The sequence below is a fragment of the Lineus longissimus genome, chromosome 11, assembly GCF_910592395.1.
Source record: "Lineus longissimus chromosome 11, tnLinLong1.2, whole genome shotgun sequence".
Taxonomy (NCBI): domain Eukaryota; kingdom Metazoa; phylum Nemertea; class Pilidiophora; order Heteronemertea; family Lineidae; genus Lineus; species Lineus longissimus.
In genome coordinates this window covers 18,955,233-18,974,857 of record NC_088318.1, presented here as the reverse complement: position 1 = coordinate 18,974,857, position 19,625 = coordinate 18,955,233, and the positions used below count along the sequence as shown (strand labels likewise).

Below are 19,625 nucleotides of genomic sequence, written 5' to 3'. Positions count from 1 at the left end.
GTAGGGATACTCGAAAAGCCCACAATTTTATTTATGCCTGGCCAGACCATTATCTGAATGACATGACCGGCCCACTCGTGCCAGTGACAGCGACCAGAAATTGAAGATAAAAAAGATCTTTTTGATTTCGCACCACGGCCACTTAAGGCAATTTCCTAAGTGTGCACATGTATTATTGTCCTACGCTGGGCGATGACACTGAGGTCACACTAATCAACCATTACGGACAATCATTTCATGTCACCAAACTTAAGGGCTGGGTAGTGTAATTATACTCATATCAGATTGTGAATGACCTGGACATACTCGGCCTAGACGCCAATATGGACGGTCGACTAGGACTGTGGACCAGCTTTCTGGTTCTTTTCACCGTATGGACGGGAGGCACTGCGGCGAAGTTAGCAGCTGGGATCAAGAAATGCAAAAACAAGGACAACCAGGGTGTGCACTTTTCGCTGCTTGGCGTCCCGCCGGGGGAGTACGATAACAAGGTTGTATTGTTGACCAATGTCGCCACTTACTAATGTGAGTAAAGGGTTGGCCATGTCTGACAAGTTCTTTCTGCCACCGTGGCATCCCGCAAAATCGTTTCTCGAATGATTTGATCCTTGTGTACCAGGCGTAGAAGAACACGGAGACGGTGAACGATCTTCGGATGGGTCAACAAGTCGCTAGTGAGAGGTCTATCCAGTGTCGAAGTAGAAATGTCCCCCCTGGAAAAGGTGTCTGGCCCTATTATTTTCTGACGGATCATGGTATCTGGTTCTGTAGAGACCAAGACCGCCGATAGCTTGGGTATGTCGCATAAAGATCGAGTCCTCTTGTTCCCGGACATTCTGCATCCTACCACATTTCAAACTTCTACACCGGAAAGTCTACTCAATAGGGCATTCGCAAGCTGAGATATGACTCTCACCATTAATCGTCATCATCAACATGATCATCATCATCATCATCATCATCATTTCAGGCTTGGCTAGTCAATATATCAACCTGAATGCACTTCTAACAAACCTCGGGGTCAACGGCAACTTGAAGGTGCTTGCCGTGCCCTGCAATCAATTCGGCAAGCAAGAACCGGGAGCAAGCCTCGTAGAAATCAAAAATGGGATCAAATACGTCAGACCCGGCGGCGGGTACGTGCCCGCCTTCAATCTCACCGAGAAGATGGATGTAAATGGAGCGAGCGAGAACAAGTTCTTCACTTTCGTCAAGGTAATACATAAATCTCAGTCTGAAATACACTGAGGTCTTCCATCATCATATCAACACTTTCCCATTTGGTTGGGACGAGGCCTAGGCCGATCCACTGCGTCCGGAATGTAAGATATATGCCCCTATGTCAACTTAAGCAACACAGATATATATCATATCTCTGACTGAGATATTATCTGTCATGGTGGTGGAGTTTGAACGATGAAAAAACTCTTAAAACAATTACTAACGGAAACATATCCCGAAGGAATACATATAAGATAATCAAATGTTTAAATAAACAGCCAAATACCTCTTTATGGCCTCATCTTTATTATTAAAATAAACGGACATCAACTTGAAACATCTTCACCCATCAAATTTTCCAGAGTCGATGCCCCCCTATGTCCCACACCATAGGTGACGCTTCCTACCTCTTCTGGGCCCCAATAAAGACAACGGACGTCCAGTGGAACTTTGAGAAGTTCCTGATCGACAAGCGAGGCGTGGTCAGGTACCGCATCAGACATCGCATCGCCCCAGATGCTCCTGAAGTGACAGCCCTTATTGCTGCATTGCTGAACGAGCAATAGGATCATAAATATCTTTTTATAACGTATATTGTTTGATTATTTCTACGAGCTTGTGCGAATGTGGCCGCCTGTGGCAACCCTTTGCCATGACAAGACTTTGAAAATAAATTTCATTTCAAACAGGAACTTTCAGACAGAATTTCTGTTGACGCCCCATAACCTTGAAAATATCGTTGTCCACAAACCTTTTTGAAATATTCTTTGTACACTCGATGAAAAATCTGATCGAAACTGCAATGTGGCCAGATTTGGATAGTCACAGTAACTTTCTGACATTGTGCATTCTGTCGGCAAGAAAGCTGTGTTGTGTATTTAGTATCAAATAAAAAGATTTGTGGTGGATTTGAATTCTTATTGGCATTGTTTTTTTTGTGTTAGGCAGGCTGCCGATGCAGCCGATTTCGTCATTATATCTATCTTCCTTTTCGGGAGGGAACGGATCCAACACCATTGCGTCCGGAGTGTAACATGTACACGTGGAGATGAGCTCCTCCTGTGGTCGGATACTTTGGTTTCCAGCTGGCTGATTTCCAGGGAGAGTGTAGCACATTGTCATTATGAATTCGTTTTTACCTCACCCTCAGCGGATATGAACAAAGACATCCGGTTCTCTTTGCAACACAACACAACAAGCCATTTCCAAAGAGCGGGTTACATAAGATTCCCATCTGCGTTTTCATCATGGACGTACATGAATTCTGCTTTAAGCCCGCAGCACACTAGCCGCCAACTTCGGCGTTCACTGGCGTTTTTTGCCGCAAGAGTCCTGAACGCCTGAAAAATCCCTAGTCTGCTACGAACGGACGCCAAATATCTAACATGTTTGATTTTTGACGCGTGTCGCCGCGTTGAACGCAAGAAGAAGCCAGGTGTGCTACGGATGGCCGCCTGAGTTGGCGTCGGCGGCGAGGCTATGGCCAATCAGTATGCGTCTTGATGTCACATGATTTCAAAATGGCAGCCTAAAGTGGCGGAAAAGACGCTACTGGACGCCGATTCTGGGCAGGTGTGCTCTGACCGGGATCCACTGGCCGCCAACTTCGGCGTCGAGAGGCGTCAACCGAACGCTTCTTGTTGCCGAAGTTGGCGGCTAGTGTGCTGCGGGCTTTACAGCGTTGGAAGTGGATTATGGAATGCCCGAACAATAGCTGAATCTTTACTAACTGTATGGTCGTATGACCGGTTGCTTGCGGTAGCTCAAACCGACACTGGGTGCGCTGCGTATACTTTATTAGAAGTCATTGTCTGACCCTAACTCGGAATCCCAACTCATCCGGCCGACTGACATTGTCTCCTCACTTTCATGATCCGACCCGTCAATCGGAACTCTCTCGCCCTTCTCTTCATTGGCAGTGAATCTGCCCGTCAGCAGGGTACTCCCTGTGAGAGTATTGTAGCCTCGGCTATAGAGTATGGTCGTCGCCTCGTCTATCTCTGATTTCACTCTGTTATACAAGATGGAGACGGGGATGAAGATGAAAAAAATGGTGACGACCATCGCGCCGCAGAGGGAATAGAAAATAATCTCCAGGTGGTGCGAGTCTTGGTTCCATTCTACCCCTGCAATAGAATGAGGACAAGTTAAATTTAACCCTCTGCGTCGCACATAGGCCTACATTGTTATCAAATCTTGATAACATCGACCCCCGCAAAACAGCTTACAGGGTGATCGATAGGCCAGGCACAAGCAGTCCGTGGATGATCAGCGCACTCTGATTCAATGGTGGCCAATTCAAGCATGCAGTGCTAGTAGGACTGCCTCATCACACGACCATCACTGCGCCGGAATTTGCTCGTATATACGTCACATTTTACAGTTCTATTTGAACACTATAATCGAAGTGCTACTGCCAAAATGGCTTTCACTCGGTAACCGTCTGTGGTATCAGTAGTTGCATGTATAAGCTGGCAAAAATTGGATTCACCGTTAGAATAAGGCTACATGTTTTCTCCTACCTGTCCATGTGATGATTGAATACAAGAGCATCCAGAGAGAGGTAAGGAGGGATGTGGTGACACAGACCAAACCTTTGAAGCTTTCTGTGTAGCAGAACTCGAGAGCTGAAAAACAAGACAGTCGCAGTCTATAGAATTTAGGCGTAGCCCCATACACGGTCTATTGATTTTAAACAAAGCCCGCTCGCACCGAAAAAGCTTTAATGGGGGTCGTTACCTAAACCGGCCAGGGCAAATAAACGCTATGGAAATTTCATAAGCATATAGTTGAAACATATTTCATTCAAAATGGCCGCTTTTCGTATTTTAAAGGTTGGATCCATGTGATTTCATGACAAAACCAAGAGGTCTATAAAGTAATTACCACAAATGTCACGATGGCAGAGTGCGGCGAGGCTGACCATGATAGGGGGAAAGAGTGGTTTGAGTACAGCAAGTGTTTACCTTTAATGTAGGTCAGGGGTGTTAACATTCCAAGTACGATGTAAATCGGTACCTGCCACAAAGACTGACTCTTTGTAATTGGGTCCATTTGCTTGAAGTGGCAGAGCAGGGCGGCCGCCAGGATTGCTAATGCGGCCATGAAAAGGCCAGCACCTACAAGATGAATCAAAACCAACTAATTATGCATTTCATGTTCAGTTTTGGTCCTTACAGTTTGAAGCGTTTTATTTGGCCCATCCGATGTATTCATTGACAGTCGCATCCCAATAAGAACACATTTGGTTGATTTGATATCTCTGGATAAGGCGTGGCACGCTACTGATAGCTTGGCCTACTCAACTTTCCGTGGCCTCCCGTCAGTAGCCTCTGACACGTGACCATCAGCTCAGGCGGAGGTGCAATAAGGGCGCGGCTGGTGCGTATCTTACAGTATAAATGCTTTGACAACACCAACGAGTGACGTCAGTGATGCCTTCGCACTTACCCATAGTCCTGAAGTGTATGACCTTCCGAACGCCAGTTAAGGGAGAAGTGACCCTCTTCCGCCTGGAGAAGCATTCGTATATTGGGATGCAGACGATAGTCGGGATGTAGACAACTAGGGTGGGGTAGCCCAACGGGAAGCCATGGCGCCCAAAGTCACGGGGCCAACCAGAAGCTTTGATGAAGATCATCTGAAAGTGGTATCGTGAAATTGACAACATGGTAGATTCCAGTAACTTTCAAAGGTCGTCCTTCGAATGTCAGTTGACATATCAGACTTGATGTACTCGAGTTTACATATTGAAGAAACTGGGGATATTACGGACATGGTCATTAGATGCCATTAACAAGATGTTCAATTTGGATAGACAATATGTTGGCGACACCAAGGTATCCGATGGTCGTGACGTCATGTTTTCCTGGGGAGGCGTGTCCGTGGTATGCGACATTGATTGTCCTTGGCGGATATATCATTCTTGTGTAGTTACCCGGATCAGTGCGGCTTTACTCTGAACAAGTATCAAGTAATGATCTAAAACAGAGCGTAAACTACCTTGAAATAGATGACTTCGCCCACACCAATACAAGCAAAGAATCCGATCATCAGGAACAACTTTCTCAGAATCAGGTTCTCCATCTTGATTCGCTGATGATGGTTCACGTGTTGTTCGCTGTTGTCGGGGCTAAAGGTCATCGGCTCGTTGAGGCTTTCGTAGCGCGATCGGCAACAACACAACCTTGTCTTGAAGATGTTTAAGATGGTCGCAAAAGAGGCTCTTCCTGAAAGTGCGGTTCGAGTACAGGCCACTGATCAGTAGGGGGTTAAAATAGTGTAACACTAACAAGAAGAGATTGAGTTTACAGAGGTCACGTAAGGCCGGAGAGTTCACGTTGTCACTTGTCATGTTTCACTTGTCACGAGCTAGCTGACTTAGGCTTGAAAACACGACGTGAGGGTGAAAAGTGACCTCGTGAATCGTATGTAGCCCGCTCTTTGGAAATGACTTGTTCGTTCTTCATGTCACGCATGAAAAGTAAACAGTGGCAACCTGAACTGTATGTTATCGTGGCCTAAGAGACCGCCATTAAGAGCGAACTACTGAACATGTGTCTCAGCCTGTTTTCCCCGTGCAGTGCCAACTGTACAGTGCCAGCTGCTCGTGTATGTTGACTTTACATTACAGAAGACAGAAACTCAAATATGAGTCGCCATGTTCACTCACCCTCAGTTGGTGTGCACCTGTTGTACTGGCTCTTGCCCAGAATGAAAACACTAATCATGAGACAGGAGAAAATGAAGCTGGCCACCGTCTCCGCCAAGATGTGACTCTCCCAGTAACGGCTCCTTAAGTAACCCAATGCCAGGGTAGACACCACCACACCGACATCATACGACCACAGCAACCTGAATTTTAATAATGTGATACAAATTGACTTTTTTTGAACACGATCTGCGCAGGCTCCGGTTTCTGTGCCATTTTCCCCAGTTCTAAGAATTCAAGCCTAGCCCAATAATCGGTCTGTTGTCTTCAAACAAAGCTCGCTCGCGGCCTGAATTCCCCTTGTTCAACTGCCTTATCAAATGGCTATCATGGCAAATCTGAAGACATCGACCCATCAAAACAGCGTTCATGGGAGTGGATAGGCCTCAACCGACAATGGCAAATAACGGTGATGCATGTTACCATCTGACAGCAGAAGCAATAGCTGCTCCGCTCTCCTGGTTGACTTGTTGGATCCCGAATGGTATCAGGAGCGAGCTGAAGAACTCGATGCTCAGGAAGAGGAACATCAGCGCAAACACGTAGATGCCGAAGAGAGCTGACTTCAATGTGGGCTGAAGATAGAGATTTACGATTATGAGGTTCAACTTCTTAAAGATATGGGGTGGGCAAAAAAACAAGAATGCTCATTCCTTAAAATCTATTTCGAGATGACCTAATTAAAATTCACTTTCTTTTTCTGACTAGCCAAGATCAAATAGACAAACGTTACAAAAGATCAGACCCATATCTTCAGTGCAACTGAGAGAGAGAAGATGGTCTCATGTACTTTAGAAAACAGGCTGGCTGATTTCATGTTATACTTTGCTTTGATAGTGTGCATGATGAAGGATTTACTCACATGCATCGTCGCCTTGTCACTGACAGAGAATGTGACAGCGATTATCAGCAGAATAGTGGCCGCTGAAAAAGAACAATCGTGCTACCAGTCTTTGATTCCTGTTAAAGCAGGCGAAGATACTAATTAGTTTGTTCTTGCCAATGGTCGGCATTCAATGGTAGTTACCAACTGCAGCAGTAAGCAGTATTTTACGACAGCCGAATAGCCTATTTAATCTACGAATACCAGCAGCGAAAATTTCTATATTTTTCATTCGAATATTGACATGGCAAATGGTTCTTTTTCCTCTCGTGCAAACATGATTCCTCATTTCCGCTACGATATCGTCCTTTCTCATAAACTGCAATGCAACCAGTGTGAGATACTCTCTTGCTTTAAAATCTTACAGAGAGTAGAATAAAGTGGATTCCTACCGAATGTTCTCATTGCGGCTGTGAAAAATATGGTCCGATATTTTCCAACTTTGAGGTCGGTAAATAGGGCGGCGAGGAGAGGTGAGATATAGGAATTAGCTGAAAGAAAATGTACGGAAAGTTCAAAACTCATTTACTCGTAAACAGACTGAGTTATTGTGATTGATGATCTTTAACATGTACTACATCTGTCTGAAAGTTATCGGATCCATATTCAAACTAAGTATTACAATGGCAATAGTGGACTCCGTTGATGACAAGTAGGACCTTCTGAAACGATGAATTAATTCTACAATCGTTGACAACACCTCGGGCATACTGCTACATACCAAAATGAAACACGAAAAGAATGCGCATCTGGTAGTTGGAAAGACCGAAGTACTCCCCGCTGAGGGAGACTGCATTGTTGAGCGCGTAGATGCCCATTCCATTCGCCAACTCAAAAAGGCAAACACACGCAAATCCTACTTTGCTGAACCTTGTCCCATCCCTCCTGTTGATGAGAACGTCGAGTAACGTATCCGGGTTAGAATCCATGCTGCTCCTAGAAAAAGAAAAGTTTAAAGATTTCATCCATAACGCACTTCAAAGTTTTTGCTCACTCCAAACAGTTATATGATGATTAGAATAAAGTATAAATATCAAAATCGATTATCTCAGAACTTGAAAAATGTCACATACGTGAGTTTGCCAGAATCGCATCCGACTACCTCATACGGAGTGTGGAAAATAACCTATTTGCCGTGGTACCAACGCTCCACTAAAATATCTCGACTGATTACCATAAGAAGTGTTTTCTCTTGTCGCCTGTTTTGCAAGGCGGAAAAGACCAACTTAGATAATGGTATTGAAAAAGTGCATTTTTTCTATTTCTGTAGGTCAATTCCGCTCCGGGAATACCATGAATATAATACTGAAAGCATATATCTTTCAATCATGTTCAAACACTCGTTCAGTCTGCATTTCAATGCTGAGGACCTCCATGTACAATAGAGCAACCTAGCAGGCTCCAAGCTGTTTTCATGTCTCAGTTGAACAAGGAAGTGCGTTCAACTCGCTCTAATTATGTTGTCGATCATGCTTCATGCTTTCAATGTCCAAATAAAAAACGTCTGAATGATCGGATGGATCGAAGTATGTCAAACCATGGAGGTAACAAACAAAAAAACAGTCGGCAGACTGAACGCATGTTTGAACATGATAAACATGATTGGAGGATGTGCTTTTAGTATTATATTCATGGTATTCCCGGAGCGGAATACGACCCGATCCTACAAACAAAGCTCCACCCTTGGTAACCAGCACCACAGTTCTCGAGGGCATGCATCCCTCGATTCGAGGAAGGATTTCCTGGAAATGTCCATGTTACCGAGGCCGAAAGTGGTCACGAATCCGTCCGACTACATCCGAACTGATATCAAATATCAAACAATTCGTCATTGTGTTATGATTAACCCAATTGATAATGGTCTACCTTGTAAGATAATCTCCGCATATCAAATGCACGAAATGGAACGCTCTCAAATGCTTCGACAATGAAAATGGAGGTCTGCTTTGTGTGTAGAGTGGCAAACATTTTAGGATATTTAGGCTCGGGGGCAGATTAATGTCTGAATTTATTTTTGATATTCACGCTATGTAAATTTTGCTCGTCGTCATTTGAGCCAATTTCAAGGTATATATTGTGGAGAATGATGGTCAACGCCTACAGTTTTGTCTTGCTGCTATGGATTGTGTTGGCTGACTCCTTGAAATACAGATTCCCGACATGTAAGTGAGTCGTTCTTCAAGCTGCTTTTGGCAAGAGCTTATGAGCCTAAATGGTTGAAGTGTGTCAATGTTTTGTGCAAGTGTCTTATCATTTCACCCAACGGAGGCCTGCCAAATGATGAGTGTCTATAGACTAAGCGTTACATGACACAGTCGGGGCGACAGCATTTACAGCGAGGTGTTTCTCATAAACACGAGCCTTCATAACTTCCGTGTTTCGTCACAGAATGTTGCGCATCCTACTTGCCCTGGCCGGAATGTGTCAGAGCACCAAATACGTTGAAATGGTTTTAATGTTGCATGAGACTTCCTCTGTTTCAGATTACATGGAGAAGACCTGTGACCAGACCATCTCAGGTCACGAGTCCGCCCGCGTCGAGATTAGCACAGGACTCCTCTACCAGCGGAACATGAACTGCAGGGTGACCCTCACCGTACCGGACGGAGTCGACATGTTCCTCTACTTTAAAAGGTTCTCACTTGAGAAACCCTTTAAGGGCGTCTGCGTGGACTATCTGGACATGTATAAGGGTCCCCCATCAGCGCCGGTGAGGGTCTACAAGGATAAGTTGTGTGGGGAGAAACTTCCGTGGACTATGAACATAGAGGCGTCTACCCTGACGCTGCATTTTGTCAGTGATCGGAGCGCTGATGATATGGGGTTCGAACTCCTCTACGCAGCAAGTAGGACTTGCCTTGGTAAGAGTGATAGCTGGTCCCCGTCGTAACAATAGAGCACATATGGCTTCAATCTTCATTTGTGGATGTTTCTCCAGGTCAGACCAAGCTGCTTCATCTCCTTTTCTACTGTTTTCCGCGCCGCCAGATCTCTTTCGGACGGCCCAGATTTTAGCTGTCATCATTATTGTCGTCGTCGTCGTCGTCGTATCAGCATGGTCCCTGTTGATTACTTCTGCACTGGCCTAAAGTTAGGACCGGTTACCTCTTTTGCCGCCTTTAAAGTAGGCGACACAAAAAGCGATTACATCATTTTATCAACTTTTGGCTCGTATAACTGAGTAACATCACGCTTTACCGTTTGGAGCCAAGATCGCCGTCCTCTTCCACTTTTGACTGTTGGCCGCTCAGAACCGCAGATCATGGAATATAGTCTTCATGTATGACCGGCATGAACCGTAACATGTACTTCATGTACTTTTCAGGTGATACGAACAGCACATCACTGCAATGTGGCGACGGGGACATCTGCCTTGATAAATCACTGATCTGTGATCGAGTACAACAGTGCCCGGATGGAAGAGACGAAAGGAACTGTACAAGTAAGTAGTTAAAACTCGACACCATGCCATAATTTGATGCCTTTTAGGCCTAAAAGCCTCAAAAGCCTTAATACTTTGCTCGAGCTTCGAATTCAAGAAGATGATTTGCATGAGAAATGTGTTCAGATCAATCGAGAAAAAACGTTGTTGAAATATGTATGTGGGGAATGCACTGAGAATTTGGCGGTCAGGACGGAATCCAATAAATTCAATCGGACTTCTACAACAAACTGATAACGTCATCGGTGGCATTTTTTGAGAGGGGGGGGGGGGAGGACATGTGGTGACTAAGGCATTGTTGACAAAAACAAAATATTTATTATTCTTCAGTTCCTGCGCCACAACCAGATGAATCTATCCCAATCATCGCCGGGTCAACCGTTGGTGGGACTGCAGTATCTGCTCTCCTTGTCTACCTATGCTACTTGCTGTACCAGTACGTCCAGGAAAGGAGGATCCTCAGACGGTGTGAGCAGGTCAAACTAGAGGACACCTACCCCATCACTAAGCTCTACCGGAATTCAACATTCTTTGGCGGATCGAATGGGCGTGAGCAGCAGAGAAGTCGCAACGCATTGGGGCGAAGCAGTGATTATTTGGGGCGAACCAGTGCCGCGTCAATGGGGCGAACCAACTCTGCGGGGCTCGGCGGCAGAGAGAAGATTGGTAAAGATGGAATATTCGTTGATGAGAGACGAAGCCAGCCTGATGGGCAGATGAAATCGTTAAAGGAGAAAGACGAACTGATCGAGGATCAGGAGAAGTAGACGCCTTCATTTGTGCTGTATTCTTCCACCGAAGCAGCGGGTCTGCTTTGTGAAACATTGCTATATATTGTGGGACCAACATGTACTTACTTCACGAGTGTTAAACTGTGCCCATATAGTCATAATCATATAGCCATCAGTAAAAAAACGTCGCAGATTATCATTGTTCCATATCATTGCTCCACGTGGCAAATTATCATTGTTCGGTTTTGTTGTCCAAAGAGACACGGGCCCAGGTACATGTTGGACGTGTCAAATTTTGTTCTGGCTTACGAACTTTTTATGAAATATACAAAGAACAACCTAGATAGCGAAACTCTCCTTTCCTTATTTGATAGCCTATTTTCAGGACAAATTCAAACGATCCATTTACTAACACATTGGTGTCTTGATCTTTGGATGAATAAAAAACACTGAAACATGTTTTTACAAGAAGATATTTCCAGTTGTCGCTCGAGTTTTGGTAGGATTTGCGCTCATTGCAGCATCTAAAGGAATGTCCCCCTGGAAAACAGTGTGCTTCCCCACTGGTAAGTGTCGGGTTGAGGTATCAGGACCATACCCACTCAACACCTCAGCGCATGATAGGGAGTTTTTGCAAATCATCCGAAACGCCAACGTGAACGCCAATCCCGTCGTTCTCGACCTCCCGATAACTATGTCACGTTGGCGTTGACGTTTTCGGGGTCGTCCTCGGAACAATCCACCCAAGGGCAATCAAACTATTGCACCTATTCATGCCGTCTTGTCCGAGCTCTTTGTCCCGAAGTTTTTTCCGTCTCCGTTGATGTTTTGGGAGAATAGGAAGCTTCATCTAAGCATCCTTTGCTATTGCTCAAAACGACCACAGTCTCCATTTGTGACGTGAATTGTTTAACTCTGTATTTGTTGCATGCCACCATGCAATCACCTACAAACCACTATAACATGATTTACGATATTACTATTTTTGGAATTACAAAAAAAATATATCATCGCACGATCATTATCAAAGAAGACAAACAAGCATACTTGAAAAAATCACATGCTGGATCTGGAGCACCACCAATCAAATGGTCACCATAAGCGACCCGTACAGTATGCCTGGCCGACCACTTATCAAGATTACTCTAATTTAAGAAATATAATATCGTTTCTGATTATCCACGAAATATGCACACGGTTGTTCGATCAATTCAGAACGCTCGATTTGGATAGACAATGGTTTGGTGACATCCAGTTGTCTGATGGTCGTGATGTCATGGTCTGGCTCGGCTTGGCGAGTGATGAAGCGGTCTCAGAATGGTGAAACCAGAAAATATAGTTAGGCAAGCTCATTTACTTATGTTATCTCATACCTTGACATGAACGGTAAATGACATGAATTTCGGATCACCTAATATGGGTAAACTAGGACGTATTATGCATGAATCTATCTGCCAGCAACTGGGTCACTTTGGATATCAGTTACACTTTGGCTACCCAGAGCACTCACTGCAGGTGATCAGGTGAGTAGAGCAGGTGACAAAATATAAGTGTCAATTTCTGATAACTTCGTTCTTCCATCTCCGATCATCGCGTGGTAAGTCTTGTTCTGGATCTTGGCGACGTGTAAAGGTTGGTATAGACCTACACTATTTGAAGAAAGGTTTCCGGGTGTGTTTATCGGGCACATACATGTACTATCAAAGTACAAAAATCTTTTCAAAGTTTACGAAAGTGTTTGTTTGTTTCATCAGCAGGTCCAGCTACATGTAACCATGGCCCTCAGATTCGGAAGACTTGCCTCGTCCACAGTTCGAGGCTTGGCAATTCGCCGCGGATTGCAGACGACGCCTCTAAGGGCTGCAGCACCTTCCAGCGATGACCTTCCAAGGGCCCAGAATATGTGCCAGGGAGAAAAGGTGAGTCGTAGCATTGTGCTTCAGTTAAACAATTAGCCATCTACTCTCATGTGTCCCTCTAGCATAATAACACATTTAGTCACTCACTGCTGCACCCCAAGAAGAGGCAACACTAGCTAATATATACCACTTGTTTGTCTTCAGGTGAGTTTGTTCTCGAAGTCCGAAGTCGAGAATCGCCTCGTGAAACTCCGGACCTACATGGGGCAGAATGAGATCGGCGCATGCGTGATGACGTCATATCACAACATCAACTACTTTAGCGGCGGATTTCAATTCTGTTATTTTGGGCGTGACTACGGGTTAGTGATCACTCCCGATAAGGTTACGACCGTCTCAGCCGGTATTGATGGCGGTCAGCCGTGGCGACGTTCATATGGCGACTGCATCACTTACACTGATTGGCGGAAAGATAACTACTACTTCTGCGTCAAGAAACTTCTCGAAGGCGTCAAGGGGAAAATCGGCATCGAGTTCGACCAGGTGAACCTTGACAACTACAAGAGATTGGACAATACTCTACCTGATAACCCAAAAGTTGACGTTGGCCTCCCAACGCAGAAGATGCGCATGATCAAGTCTGCAGAAGAGATTGATATCATCCGGCAGGGGGCGCGGATTTGTGATATAGGTGGCGCTGCAATAGTTGAGGCTTTAAAGGAGGATGTTCCAGAGCATGAGGTTGCTCTTGCTTCCACTAGGGCTATGGTGAGAGAGATTGCCAAGACGTATCCTAACAGCGAATTGCTCGACAGTAAGTCGGCCTGTTGATGTCACATTTTGCAAATATTAACTAACAGCACGCATTTGTAATTAAAGAGTTGTTTTCTCAGGCTTCCTTCCCAAGATCTAAACCGAAAGTTTCCTTTGGTAGATATGCACCACCTGTTAAGTGATACTGCTGAAGGACTAACGTCTTGTCGACATGTTATCACTTTCAGCATGGACCTGGTTCCAGTCTGGCATCAACACAGATGGTGCCCACAACCCTGTGACATCACGGAGGGTCCAGAAGGGAGACATCCTCAGTCTTAACTGCTTCCCGATGATTCAAGGGTAAGAGACATAAACAATACTTACTTCTCACTTGACCCCAAATCCGCTCTTCTGAGAGCGTGACCACCTCCATCCCACCAAGGTCTTGTACTGATCTTCTCGAGTTCGGGCCAAAAGTAGCCCATGATTTTCATGTCGCTCTCAAAGTCCCGTCGACAGCTGTTGCGATGTTTTCTCTTCAAACTCCCTTTTTTGCCACCAGAAAAGGTATCCCTCTCCCCCCCATCATCTCTCTGCGCTGTCCTGGAAGAGTCCATGGTTGTGCCGCTTTCGTACAAGGCCGCTTTAGCGCTTCTGTCAGTTCCCCTCATTGTTATTGCTAAAACACAGGTTGGCATGGTTCTCCAGGCTTTTCAATACTGAGAAGTCACTCTCTCTCGAGATGTCTTGTCTCTAATGTCTTGTCTGTTGTATGGAAACACTCATATATGGGGATAAACCAAAGTCGTTACACCTGGAACTGGGGATGTGGAAATCATGTTGTTGCATCATTGACATTGTAGAGCGTAATACATAACCAAACGCTACAACCACATCAACATATTTGCCCTACTTCTAGGTACTACACCGCCCTTGAGCGCACACTGTTCCTGGAACACGCAAAGGACGAGGATATCGATATCTGGGAAAAGAACTGCAATGTGCACCGGAGAGGCCTTGAGCTGATCCGCCCGGGGGCCGTGTGTTCCGAGATCGCACACGAACTGAACGACATGTACAGGCAGTTCGGCCTCCTGAAGTACAGAAGCTTTGGCTATGGCCACTCGTTTGGCGTGCTGTCACATTACTACGGGCGAGAGGGTGGTAAGGCTATATTCCTTTCGACCTAGACAGTCTTGGCAAGGTTAGCCGTCTTGCGAGTTGTTGCCAAATGGGGCTGACATACGTCGAAGTCACTCGATTCGACCATGCTACTAGGAGGTGCCACGGTATAACCTGATCAATCTGTTCGATGGAGCTTGTTCGAGCTATGCCAACACGCGGTTGAATATCTAAGCGTCATGATTGCGTTTACTCTCTTGCCAGTTTAGGCCTATCAATCCTCATGATTGCTGTTTTGTGGGGGTCAATATTATTAGGATTTGCCCTGCTAACTCGAGCTCTTTGATAAGACAGTAGAACAATAGAGGCCTTGACGCGAGCGGCCTTTGTTTAAAGACAATAGACCGTGTATTGGGTGAGACCGTATTTCTTTTAATTGCAAGGTAAGCGACGACCTGCAATGTTTTACTACATTGTTATATGCATTGCCACTTCACATAAAGACCCATGCACAGGATGACAGAATGCGGAGGCTGTATACGGTTTTTTTTGCAGGTTTGGAGCTGAGGGAAGATATCGACACCGTACTGGCACCTAACATGGTGGTGTCGATGGAACCGATGGTGATGATCCCTGAGGGTCAGCCGGGAGCCGGCGGGTACAGGGAACACGACATTCTCATCGTGAAGGAAGACAGCGCCGAGAATATCACAAAGTTTCCCTTTGGACCGGAGAAACTAATCATCAAAGCATGAGTGGGGCGCATTCTTTTGTACATGTATTTTTATGCGAATAGGATCTGGAATAAGAGTTATCGTCAATGTTGAATATGGCAACTGTCATTCTGGTTTCTAGGGCGGGTCATTGGGAACTGTATGTGTTGCCCTCTGGTCGGACAGTTTGACTACTACACAGGACATATGTCTATTGTCAGAAATGACACAGGTCATGTAAACCCGGTGTCGTAAACATTGACGTTTGAATGACATGGCACCTTGAAACTAGTTTACACAAAGCGTTTGCGGGTGCTTGAGCATGTAACACCCTAAATCCATGTTAAATGTTTGAAGTTGGAAATAATTTCACTTTTGAAAACTGAAAATACCAACTGGATATTAATCACCGAAAAAAACTGACAAGGTCCCTTGCTTCCATGATACCTGACCGTGCACAAGACACGGGCAGTATAAGTCAGTCACTCACCAGCTGTGTGTAAATCTTACTTAAAGTTCAAACAAGATGCGTTTTTCAATTTCACTGAAGTACGTCCGCGGGCAACATTATTTGTGGCCCCTCATGGGCTGGTAGGGCGCACTGAACATTCGCAAAACGTGAATTTATGTGCAGTGGCGGCGTTTCTTTGGCAATAGGCTTTTGCATCCGGTCAGAAAAAATCCATATTCCCGTAGACAGACGGCTATTTGGTAGGCAGTATTGACATTCATTTACTGCCCACATGTTCACAGCCGCCGGAGTAGTTCATCAAGCACCATCAAATCCACGACAGCGTGGAAAAACAATGTCGTACTTGTACGACTTAGAGAAATTTAATATGCACAGCATCTGCAGTCGGCCGATATCAGATTTTCTTTTCAAAACTTGTTTAAACAAGGGAAAACCTATCCTACGACGTCAGCTGCAGAAGGATTGACTTACCATCAATTGACCGATAAACTGTGAACATTTAAGATTTACATAATTTCTATATCGTATCATTAACTGGTGCAACGCACTGTTTTTGACACGATGTTTCCACGCGCGGTGAAGAAGTTGAAGACTATACTCTTGGTTATATTGCTGGTAATAATGCTGGCCCAATACAACACCATTATCAAGTTCATCCAACGCCGGTTTGATCGACGGCAGTACTACGCTGCCGAAACCTTGAGAATCTTCCAGATTTCGAACAAATCAAAAAAAGCTTCGACCAGGATGCCAAAGATTTTTATTGCAGCCCATCCAGTGAGAACAAGTGAGTATTCGACCACACCGCCAAAGATATCGACTACAGCCCATCCAGTGAAAACAAGTGAGGAATCGACCACACCGCCAAAGATATCGACTTCAGTCATTACAGTGGGCTACCGATTTACTGACAGACAACGATACGCGACAAAAATATGTCGCAATCTTTTCGCAGGTAAAAAAAAAACGATCAATATGGCCAAAAAAATAAAAAACTCACTGACAAACACGGTATTTGACGGAGCGTACATCAACATGACGAAGAACTGCAGTGAATTCATCCAAAGTCGTGGATATATCATGCGAGCGCTCTCTAAGGAGGAGGCGGACTTTCCCCTCGCGTACAGCATTCTAATGTACAAAGATGTGGTCCAGGCAGAACGTTTGCTCCGCGCCATTTATTTCCCTCAGAACTATTACATCATTCATGTGGATCCAAAAGCGAAGCGAGTTGTGAAAGACGCTGTTAGAGGAATAGTGAATTGTTTCCCGAATGTCTTGGAGGCAAAAAACCCGTTCAATGTGGCTTGGGGAAGAATAAGTCTACTGCAGGCAGAGCTGACTTGTATGAGACAGTTGCTGCCGTATAAGAAATGGAGATATTTTATTAATCTGACCGGGCAGGAATACCCTCTTTGGAGCAATCGGGACATAGTCCGTACTCTGATGGCCTTTAAAGGGGCCAACAACATAGAATCAAGGGGCCTTCCAAAGTAAGCGTTACTCGCACATGTATATTTCAATATTGCCGTCACTTTGGCCACAAACACACCAACTCTTCGAGTATCGTTGATTTCTTCGTGACCTGTATACCGATATAGTTTGATCGAATTTCTTAACAAAACCTCAATTCTCGTCACGACTTACATGTACAGCTGGCTGAGAAAGTCACTGTAAAGCACCGAGAAAATGACGAGACCCCGGTCTGTAACCTTATCATTGCATACTCACTTTCTTTATTCCAAGGTCTCGAGTGTTCGGGTTTAGATATAACTGGGTCTACAAAAACAACCAGCGGACAAATATGACAAAAGGTCCCCCGCCATTCAACCTCACCATAATCGCGGGAAACGTCCACATCATCGGCTCCAGGCGGTTCGTCGAGTTTGCTCTGCGTGATAAGAGGGCGTTGGGGTTGCTAGACTGGTTGAATGACACTTATATTTCTGATGAGGCTTTCTTCTCCACGTTGAATTACAATCATGGACTGAAGGCTCCTGGAGGCTACCTGGGTAAGTACTCGTATCCTTCATAAGACTTCTAGCAATATTATTGAAGATACTAGCCAAGACTATCACATTTCTTACTCGATGACAGTCGCGCAGTACAGGCAATGCGCACTTTCAGCAAAATAACAGCATATGATGCTGGAATGGAATTCCCTCCTCACATCTTAACAGAAAAGGAACCATACAATAAATGCACATTGCTTGCATATAATGTACGTATATGACAGTTCCTCTTCGGCTCAGTAGATGTCGCCCCGGGTACTTTAAAGCGATCCTAACGGCCAAGTTAGAAAACACTAACGCCCGTCCGCCATGTTTCAAAGCCCGCAAGACGGCAAGGATCAAGTGCCAAATTGTCGAGGGTTCCGAGTTCGAACCCGCTCGAGGAATATTTTTCATTTTTACTCTTTTCACGAAAGTGGTTTTGTGACCTGTCTCGTCAATGAACTTGTTGTTTGTGCAGTCAAGTGAGACCAGTTGCTTGGTGTCTATCATGTTTCAAGTGCAGTTAGTCATTTGGTGGTCGGGCGTTTGTGTTTTCTGAATTGGCCGTTAGGGTTTTATGCATGCAGGTCAGCTTTAAGGAGACATTTTCTCAAGATATGTCGCTTAATTTCTTATATTCTTGCAGGCGCTCCTCCGGATCCACCCGGCGAAATACCACAAGTAGCCGACACTCCATTCCTGACCCGTTATATAAAGTGGAAGTATTCTCCAAATTACCTCTACCCGACATGCATGGGGTGGTATCAGAGACATGTACGTATAGTACACAGTCCAATGAAAATAAAAATACATTTGTCATGTACAATATCGATCTATTAGCCTCGTCATTGGTAATGCTAGCTCCGTTTACTGTAGCTCATTAGAATAGGCTTTGATCCCCTACGCTGTACATCAGCAGCAAATGCTAGCTAACCTCTCATTGGATGATTGAACCGAGCCGACAGATTCACGGTGTTATCACAAGTGCATTGTTTTCTTGCAGGTGTGTATCCACGGGGTTGGCTCGCTTCACCAGCTCGTCAAGCGGAAGGAATTGTTTGTCAACAAGTTTCATTTAGATTACGAGCCTTTGGGTTTGGATTGTTTAGAGCAACTTCATTGGAACCGAACAGTTCTCTCCGCCACTGAAAACTATTCATTCAATGACACTGAGATCGCTCGATTATCATTTGTTGTGAATCAAACTCGCGTCTAAAAACACATGTTCTCAAATCTGAAAGGAGCAAACGAACATATGTATGAACAACGAAATAAATTGCTAACTGAAAAACTATCTTTTTCTTCTTTTTTATCACCTCACAGAGAATTCTCACGAAGATGTGAACATGCAAAAGACTTGAGTCCAAGGAGCCAAATTTTCTACACTTTCTGGAAAGTTTGACCAGTCAAGTGCATTGTTATGTACTGTCAGCTGTTTTCTACTCTGTAGGGAGTAGTAAACTTGTACTGGGGAATGGTTGTACAGGTTTACCTTACGTCCAAACAGAATAATCGATGCGGCTATCTCTCGCTCCACATTTCACTTCTCATTGATCTTAACATCGATTTTATGAGCCCAAGTCCAAGAAAGACAGCCAACGCTCTTGCTGTTGGCGAACACTGGTCAATTTGGTCGGATGGGAATAAAAATCCACCTCTGCTAAGGTAAAGAGGTGTCCACCATTAGCCATACATGTATCGGGTGGCCTACGAACCCAGGT

General features: G+C 44.9%; 5 protein-coding genes across 7 annotated transcripts; 4 read left to right on the top strand and 1 right to left on the bottom strand.

Annotated features, from left to right (window-relative positions):
- The first annotated feature begins 752 nt into the window (after positions 1-752).
- On the top strand, positions 753-2,135 carry LOC135495329 (glutathione peroxidase 3-like). The gene is made up of 3 exons (XM_064783797.1): positions 753-795; positions 971-1,215; positions 1,584-2,135. Exons 1-3 carry the CDS (start codon positions 753-755, stop codon positions 1,785-1,787), a joined length of 492 nt encoding a protein of 163 aa, XP_064639867.1. The 3' UTR covers positions 1,788-2,135.
- On the bottom strand, positions 2,115-8,034 carry LOC135496169 (solute carrier family 15 member 4-like). The gene is made up of 11 exons (XM_064785319.1): positions 7,990-8,034; positions 7,537-7,751; positions 7,208-7,306; positions 6,795-6,856; positions 6,356-6,507; positions 5,894-6,075; positions 5,224-5,450; positions 4,672-4,861; positions 4,188-4,340; positions 3,744-3,848; positions 2,115-3,347 (listed from the first exon to the last, which is right to left on the bottom strand). The coding sequence occupies exons 2-11, from the start codon at positions 7,742-7,744 to the stop codon at positions 3,019-3,021; spliced, it is 1,707 nt and encodes a 568-aa protein (XP_064641389.1). The 5' UTR covers positions 7,745-7,751; positions 7,990-8,034; the 3' UTR covers positions 2,115-3,018.
- A 687-nt stretch (positions 8,035-8,721) lies between these two features.
- On the top strand, positions 8,722-11,409 carry LOC135495891 (uncharacterized). The gene is made up of 4 exons (XM_064784897.1): positions 8,722-8,977; positions 9,299-9,676; positions 10,141-10,257; positions 10,588-11,409. Exons 1-4 carry the CDS (start codon positions 8,899-8,901, stop codon positions 11,022-11,024), a joined length of 1,011 nt encoding a protein of 336 aa, XP_064640967.1. The 5' UTR covers positions 8,722-8,898; the 3' UTR covers positions 11,025-11,409.
- Positions 11,410-12,438: 1,029 nt separating this feature from the next.
- Positions 12,439-15,688, top strand: LOC135495941 (creatinase-like). Of its 3 annotated transcripts, none has more exons than XM_064784980.1 (6): positions 12,439-12,511; positions 12,743-12,907; positions 13,052-13,661; positions 13,849-13,963; positions 14,523-14,767; positions 15,281-15,688. In XM_064784980.1, the coding sequence occupies exons 2-6, from the start codon at positions 12,764-12,766 to the stop codon at positions 15,478-15,480; spliced, it is 1,314 nt and encodes a 437-aa protein (XP_064641050.1). In that variant the 5' UTR covers positions 12,439-12,511; positions 12,743-12,763; the 3' UTR covers positions 15,481-15,688. The 3 variants fall into 3 exon arrangements, with proteins under 3 accessions (XP_064641050.1, XP_064641049.1, XP_064641048.1); XM_064784979.1 differs by lacking the exon at positions 12,439-12,511 and adding an exon at positions 12,525-12,585; XM_064784978.1 differs by lacking the exon at positions 12,439-12,511 and adding an exon at positions 12,579-12,620.
- A 149-nt stretch (positions 15,689-15,837) lies between these two features.
- LOC135495940 (beta-1,3-galactosyl-O-glycosyl-glycoprotein beta-1,6-N-acetylglucosaminyltransferase-like) lies at positions 15,838-19,180 on the top strand. Its single transcript, XM_064784977.1, has 4 exons — positions 15,838-17,403; positions 17,657-17,922; positions 18,551-18,678; positions 18,908-19,180. The coding sequence occupies exons 1-4, from the start codon at positions 16,472-16,474 to the stop codon at positions 19,118-19,120; spliced, it is 1,539 nt and encodes a 512-aa protein (XP_064641047.1). The 5' UTR covers positions 15,838-16,471; the 3' UTR covers positions 19,121-19,180.
- Positions 19,181-19,625: the final 445 nt, after the last annotated feature.

What these genes read in the sequence shown, in the direction of transcription:
- LOC135495329 (XM_064783797.1), top strand. Translation starts at nt 753, where the DNA reads ATGGTATCTGGTTCTGTAGAGACCAAGACCGCCGATAGCTTGG. An exon ending in CAAGACCGCCGATAGCTTGG is followed by an intron (nt 796 to 970) that starts GTATGTCGCATA and finishes TCATCATTTCAG; the next exon opens with GCTTGGCTAGTCAATATATC. An exon ending in AGTTCTTCACTTTCGTCAAG is followed by an intron (nt 1,216 to 1,583) that starts GTAATACATAAA and finishes CAAATTTTCCAG; the next exon opens with AGTCGATGCCCCCCTATGTC.
- LOC135496169 (XM_064785319.1), bottom strand. Translation starts at nt 7,744, where the DNA reads ATGGATTCTAACCCGGATACGTTACTCGACGTTCTCATCAACAGGAGG. An exon ending in AGCCGCAATGAGAACATTCG is followed by an intron (nt 6,857 to 7,207) that starts GTAGGAATCCAC and finishes GTTCTTTTTCAG; the next exon opens with CGGCCACTATTCTGCTGATA. An exon ending in ACCCCTGACCTACATTAAAG is followed by an intron (nt 3,849 to 4,187) that starts GTAAACACTTGC and finishes CTTGTTTTTCAG; the next exon opens with CTCTCGAGTTCTGCTACACA.
- LOC135495891 (XM_064784897.1), top strand. Translation starts at nt 8,899, where the DNA reads ATGATGGTCAACGCCTACAGTTTTGTCTTGCTGCTATGGATTGTGTTG. An exon ending in AGCAAGTAGGACTTGCCTTG is followed by an intron (nt 9,677 to 10,140) that starts GTAAGAGTGATA and finishes TGTACTTTTCAG; the next exon opens with GTGATACGAACAGCACATCA. An exon ending in AGACGAAAGGAACTGTACAA is followed by an intron (nt 10,258 to 10,587) that starts GTAAGTAGTTAA and finishes ATTATTCTTCAG; the next exon opens with TTCCTGCGCCACAACCAGAT.
- LOC135495941 (XM_064784980.1), top strand. Translation starts at nt 12,764, where the DNA reads ATGGCCCTCAGATTCGGAAGACTTGCCTCGTCCACAGTTCGAGGCTTG. An exon ending in TAACAGCGAATTGCTCGACA is followed by an intron (nt 13,662 to 13,848) that starts GTAAGTCGGCCT and finishes TATCACTTTCAG; the next exon opens with CATGGACCTGGTTCCAGTCT. An exon ending in TGCTTCCCGATGATTCAAGG is followed by an intron (nt 13,964 to 14,522) that starts GTAAGAGACATA and finishes CCCTACTTCTAG; the next exon opens with GTACTACACCGCCCTTGAGC.
- LOC135495940 (XM_064784977.1), top strand. Translation starts at nt 16,472, where the DNA reads ATGTTTCCACGCGCGGTGAAGAAGTTGAAGACTATACTCTTGGTTATA. An exon ending in GAATCAAGGGGCCTTCCAAA is followed by an intron (nt 17,404 to 17,656) that starts GTAAGCGTTACT and finishes CTTTATTCCAAG; the next exon opens with GTCTCGAGTGTTCGGGTTTA. An exon ending in GGCTCCTGGAGGCTACCTGG is followed by an intron (nt 17,923 to 18,550) that starts GTAAGTACTCGT and finishes ATATTCTTGCAG; the next exon opens with GCGCTCCTCCGGATCCACCC.